The sequence below is a fragment of the Mus caroli genome, chromosome 19 (genome assembly GCF_900094665.2).
Source record: "Mus caroli chromosome 19, CAROLI_EIJ_v1.1, whole genome shotgun sequence".
Classification (NCBI taxonomy): domain Eukaryota; kingdom Metazoa; phylum Chordata; class Mammalia; order Rodentia; family Muridae; genus Mus; species Mus caroli.
The window spans coordinates 15,204,017-15,210,239 of record NC_034588.1 but is presented as its reverse complement, the minus strand read 5'-3'; the positions used below and the strand labels follow the sequence as shown (position 1 = coordinate 15,210,239).

At 48.7% G+C, this 6,223-nt stretch overlaps 1 protein-coding gene across 4 annotated transcripts in view; it reads left to right on the top strand.

Annotated features, from left to right (window-relative positions):
• The first annotated feature begins 1,064 nt into the window (after nucleotides 1–1,064).
• The window catches only part of Pcsk5 (proprotein convertase subtilisin/kexin type 5), a 412,773-nt gene continuing 407,614 nt past the window's right edge, over nucleotides 1,065–6,223 (top strand). For all 4 annotated transcript variants that reach the window (XM_021151578.2, XM_021151579.2, XM_029472674.1 and 1 more), the window contains exon 1: nucleotides 1,065–1,750. In XM_021151578.2, the coding sequence (XP_021007237.1) occupies nucleotides 1,553–1,750 (198 nt within the window). In that variant the 5' untranslated portion in view covers nucleotides 1,065–1,552. The remainder of the gene's footprint in view (nucleotides 1,751–6,223) is intronic.

Sequence of the window (6,223 nt, the reverse complement as noted above, 5' to 3'; positions counted from 1 at the left end):
AATGACAAGGGATGGAAGAGGAGAGGGATAGGATGTGAGGGCTTAGGACAGCTGCTTCTTTTAAGGTTAGGCAAACCATTTCATGAAGACCAGTTTTTCTTTTGACAAGAAGCTACTCTTTGGCCCCTCACCTGCAAAACACAAGGTGGTTAGAGAAGTCTGAAGAAGGCCAGACACCATTCCCTGTTGTGTCTGAAGTCATGGTACTTTAACACAGAGTTGGTGGTATTTCATCTGACTTCCTCTGTGGTCCTTTTTATATTACTCTCCCCCTCTGCTCCGGTGACATACTTGGAAAGTTGGAAAACTCTCCTTGTTGAGGAAAAATGAAGCCCTTGGAGATAAAGACACAGAAACGAATGGCCGAATGGCCGCTCCCTTGGAACCCACACTTGTCCGTTCTCTAGTATTGTAGATATTCATAGAAATATCTTTCCAAGCTCTAAGCAGGGAATTTCACCCTCCTGTGATGTTGCTGCTGAGTATCAGAATGGCTGATCTCCCAAGTCAGCAGGCGACAGACTTTTGGCTTTGGCTTTTGTAAGAGTGGATGATACTTAACTGTCCCGTGTGACAGCTTCTCCAGGGAGCAGAATGCGCAAGATAAACAGCTACTGAAAAGCATAAAGAATTCGTGAAGTGAAAAATCTCGATATTTGTTTTGAAATTGAGACATGAGTGACCTTAAAATGCTTAGTCCAGGGCGTTTAGAGCCGGGATGAATGAATCTTTGCCCATACTTCCCTCTCATTATCGTGTAAATCTTAGACTTTCCAGAGTAACGGGAAATTAATTCCAATGCAGCCTGGCGGAATAAAAAGGATAGAAATCAAGACTCCGGAGGCACTCTCCCTTCAGCCCTTTGGGGAGACGACTTCGCTGGCCCGACCCTGGAGTTTACAGCAGGGAGAACAGGGAGGCGCTAGGACCTGGGTGGCTCCTGGCTGAGGCCCCGCTCGTGAGGGCGGAGGAGTAGAGGAGGAGGGAGATGTGGGAAAGGAGGGGTGCTCCGGGGGGGGGNGGGGCGGGGGAGTCATTTATGCGGAGCGGGCGCCGCTGCCGTCGCCACTCACAGTCCCGGCGCGCTGCTCAGAGCCGGAGGGAGCGCAGCGAGCGGGCGAGCGAGCGAGCGAGCGAGCGCTTGGAGCCGGGTTCAGCAGAGGGGGCGCCCGGCCGCTGCTTGCGCTCCGGCCGGTCGTCTCCACAGAGCTCCAGGGCCCGAGAGAAGCAAGAGGCAAACGAAGAGTCCACGAGCAAAGCCGGGAGAGCCCGCGGCGGAGGCTCCAGTCCCACTCCGCCGCCTCCCGTGCAAGCCGGGGAGCGATCGCTCAACGCCCCGCCGGCCCAGAGCCCGTCACCCCGGTCCCCTCTGCCCCAGGCATGGTCTAAGAGCCTGAGAGGGGTTAGCTGTTCTGCTCCGCTCCCGGGCTCTCAGCCTCCTACCGACCGCTCCCGGCTGCGCGCCCGGCCGGCCCAGGCCGGAGAAGTTAGTTGTGCGCGCCGCTTAGCGCGCGAGCCAGCGGGCGGGCGAAGGCGGCGAAGCGTCGGGACCATGGACTGGGACTGGGGGAACCGCTGCAGCCGCCCGGGACGGCGGGACCTACTGTGCGTGCTGGCACTGCTCGCCGGTTGTCTGCTCCCGGTGTGCCGGACGCGCGTCTACACCAACCACTGGGCAGTGAAGATCGCCGGCGGCTTCGCGGAGGCAGATCGCATAGCCAGCAAGTACGGATTCATCAACGTAGGACAGGTAACCAACCCCTGGTGACACAGGCTCTGCACCCAGAAGCTAGTCGTTTGGGGGCTTCTTGTCCCCTCCGCTTCGACCCCTCCCCCTTTTCCAGATGTGCTTCTGCAGCTGTGGCCCGAACTCTAGGGCGATGCTCTCTCCAACGCGCTCGTTGCACAGTCACACACATGCCCCGAAGTTGCTGGGATCTCTGTTTAATTTGTTTTTACAAGCATTGAGGGACAGGTAGGGTCTGTGGAAAATATGGAGTGCCCTTGGACAGGCTGAGACTCGCCTGGACCTTTGGACCTGGGAAGTCCAGAAGCCCTATTTAGCTTGAGGAAATAGCCCTGCGAGTGGCTGTGGCAGAGAAGGTTGAGACCTTTGGGAGGCCAAGGAGTGAGAACGCCCCTGGTTCTAACTGGGAGAGAAAAGCCTGGATTAACCTCTTGGGCCACAGAATTGCTGTGCTCTGGAGGGCTTTGAGTGCGGCGTCTGGACGGGAGGTGGTGGGGAGAGAGGAAGGGGGCGGGACACTGGGAGGGAAGCACGGATTTAGGGGGATCCTGGCTGCTGCCTCTCTTGGCCAGAATCCAAAGGTGGGCCCCCGGAGCTGGGTGGGGAGGGACCTGGGAGACATTGAAAGCGGCTGGAATGTTCCGCTTCAGAAACTTGGGAATCTTCTACTGGCGTGGAACCTGGAGTACCGGGTTGTGGCGTGTGGCAGGAATGTTTGGCTGAGGTGCCTTTGGTGGGTTTTCGTTCGATTTGCCATGCTGAGGGAAATGCCAATACATTTTTATGGGACCCTTGGCAGCGCCACGGATTTGTATTCTGGCCTAAATGGCCTGGATTTCAATGTCCTCTTCCCCATGTCCCTACCAGAAACTGGACTGGAGAGAGCTCTGTTAAATGCCCCTCCTAAGGACCTCACAACTTCTTTGGAACTGATCCAGGGAGGGAGCCCTTCCGCGGCTCTGACGCGACTAGAATTGAATGTAAAGCCAAGGTGGGAGGGTCCTAGGGGCTTTTGGGGGCGTTCACAGGGTGCTTCAAGGCTGTGGGACAGGAAGGTGCCCACTAATACTGCTGAAGCAAGAGGGCGCAGATGGTTTCTGAGAACCGTTTCCTTAGAACTCCACACCTACGATGGCGGGATGGTTGGACAGCCCACGCTCTGTCCACTGGGGGGAAGCGGTCAGGAGCAGTGCTGCTTCTAGAAACAAGCTGGGGAGCAGCTGTGAGAGTTCAGAGGACAAGAGGGCAGGGCGAGGTCTCGCTCTTTACCCTGCCTCCTGTAGGGAGGATGTATTCCAGAGAAGCCAGTTCCATGGAGGACTGAGACCAGGGCAAGGGCCATGCCTTATGTTCTATTCCCCACCCTTTCTTTCCCTTGGTCCCCTAAAGAATTTAGGGCACCCAGCCAGATTTTGTTGCCGAGTGCCCTTCACTGGCAGGAGAACTGCCTCTTGGAGTTCTGTTGACCTCTTCTGTGAAAGATACCTGGAGTCCATTCAGGTCTTTTCACAGTTGAGCCCTGAATATCCCTCAGTGGTGGCAAGGGGAAAAACATATCTCTGATTTTTCACAAGACATTTTCAATTCAGCCGCCATTAAGCATCTTCTATGCCAGTTGTATTAGGGAGGCTAAGTTCTCAAAATCACACTTATTTCTTAATTTCAGAAACAGCATTGACAAACAAGAGATTAGGAGCTTGGGACAGGAGGCTGATCCCCACATACAAAGCCACAGTAGGGACCTAAGATTGTGATTCAGGCTGGCTCTTCTGTGCATCTTGCCAATTAGAGAATCCTTCCACCCAATGCGCAGAAGGAACAAGTAAAATCCCCATACTCCTGAATAATGATTGGGTAGCTCAGTACACTGGAAGCAAATATCCAGTCATGGCTCACTAATATTTAGTTTAGAAGGACCTGGACTTGGAGATACTAGGATGCTTCTAACTTGAACGGTAGAGAGACTCCTGTCCTCCTGGACTCAGAATAGAGTTTAGAATGCAGAATCCCACAGCCTCTAGTTAGAGGGGAGAGAGAACTCCTCTCTCATCCCCTTTAAACCAGCAAACATGTTAGTATCCTATAGACTCTACGGACTTTTTACAAATGCCTTTATAGTGAGGATCTACAACTTTTCATGTTAAGAAGAATACTAAGACAGTTTATATATACATAACATGAAAAACTATTTGATGTAGTTTTTTACAACCCTGATGTGGAAATACAGCCATCCCAGTAGTTACAGAGGACCACTGAATTGATGCAATCACTAGTGTAAAAAGATCTGCTATTGTACAGTGTAAAACATTTCCCTGTGGATCAAAGGGGTATGAGTGTTGGTTGAGACTTAGGTGTGGTAAATTGAGTTCTTGTGTGTAAGATCCTGGCACAGTAAGGGCAGAAGGTATTTCTTATCTTATTCATCCTTTACTGCACTGACCTTTTAACACTTTTGACATCCTTTTGTTATTCTTTCTTCCCAGCAATAAACCAGATGTGGTTCAGCTTAGGGCAGTAAATAATTTGCAAATGTCTCTGGAATGTTTTCACATTTTTACCCAGTTGTGCTGAGGATTGGGGGTGTTATCACATGTGTCACAAGTTAGAACACACACACACAGACACACACACACACATATGTGTGTCTCTGTGTGTGTGTGTCTGTCTGTCTTCACTATGATAGTCTATGTGAGTAAGGTAGTAAATTTTCACCACACTAAAGCTACAATGTTGACTGTCTACTTAGAATATCAATGCAGTGCTTTATGTAGTATGTTAGCAATTAAAGTTAAGATTTCTGGCCTGGAGATTTCTGCAGAAAAGCCTAGGAGGTTCTCTTTCCTGTTCAGGGAAGGCGGGATGTTCAGAGTAACAAGAGAAGCAATCAAACAGACAAACACAAAGGGTTTCTGGGAGGAATCAGCGATGAGGACTCTTGCTTGTGGTTATGGAGATAGCATTATGCTTCCTTGGTTTTCATAACATGCTTCCATTTTGTGAATGATCTATGCTATGAAATTCTGACGTGATGCCTAGCCCTCACCATTGTTAGTGGTTGCTAGTTTGTCAGAGTACATCAAGTTTTGTTTGCTATGTCAGCTGTATGATGCCTGCATTCGACAAGCTGAGCTCCTACTAGAAACCCCTGGAGTATCTAGAAATGTCAGCTGCTATGACAGTGGTTCTCAATTTGTGGATCACAGATCCTTTTGGGAGAGTCCAGTCATCCTTTCACAGGGGTTGCTTACGACCATTAGAAGTGTCAGACATTTACATTATGATTCATAACAGTAGCAGAATTTTATTTAAGAAGGAACAATGAAAATAATTTTATGGTTAGTCATCGTCACAACATGAGGAACCGTATTAAAGGGCCACAGCATTAGGAAGGTTGAGAACTGCTGCCCTATTGGAATGCCTAAAGGTGGGAGATATGCATGGCTGTTGGCCTGCTTGGTTGAGAAAGAAGAAGCCTTTATACTCTGAGTCTTTGGGCTAACAGTGTACTGGTCAGGGAACCAACATATAAAGAAGTAAGATCTGATGCGTATTATCAATTGTAGGTAGAATAAATCTGTACAGAGAGGAATTAATCTCTGGTTATTTGAATCCAGGGAAAAAGTCTCATGTGAAGAGTTGGTTTGCAATGGGTATGTGTTGTATGTATTCTTCTGTGAATTACCTTACCATCATTGATTCCAAGAGTAAGATGACCAATAGAAGCCTTACTTACCAGCAGCCATGGCACATCTTGAGCAAGTCTCCACAAGGATAAAGCCAAATGGAAGCCATCCTGGGCATTTGCTTTACAGGAGGCTGCCCCAGAGAACATATGGGTGTGGAGACTGCAGAAGCCATGAACAAGGCTGTAGAGAGTCATTGAACTTAATGGCGCCCCTGTGCCTTCATGTGTAAAGTGATAAATCTTGAGATAATTGAGTGAGTTTACTATGCACTGCTTAGCTCAGCTCAGCACATAGGCCTGCAGTTAAAGGTTGGTTGGATTCGAACCAGAGGAGGAATGTTGAAATAAGCAAGAGCTAAATGTTAATTAGATACAAAAGAAGGACTTTTTTAAAATGGAAGATACAAAATGTAGATGTCAGAAAAGTGATTTTTTTTTATGGCTTAGTTAGGTGGGTTTTATACACAGGGAGAATGATTTTGTCTTTCAGCTAACCAGTTAAGACAGTTTTAAAACAGTTTTAGATTAAACTTAAACCATGAGAGCCGATTTCCCTGGACGTTGGGTACCACCTTCTCTTATTTATCTTTGTTGTAGCCTTAAATATAGGCTAAGCTTGCTTGAGATGGAAGGAAGGGACAGTATGTAAAGAAGAAGGGCTAGGGATGTAGCTTAGCTGGTAATATTGTACAGAGAGCTAAGGTCAGTCCCTAGCACCACATAAATTGGGCATAGTGGTGCATGGATTGGAAGTTCAGGGATATATATATATATATATATATATATATATA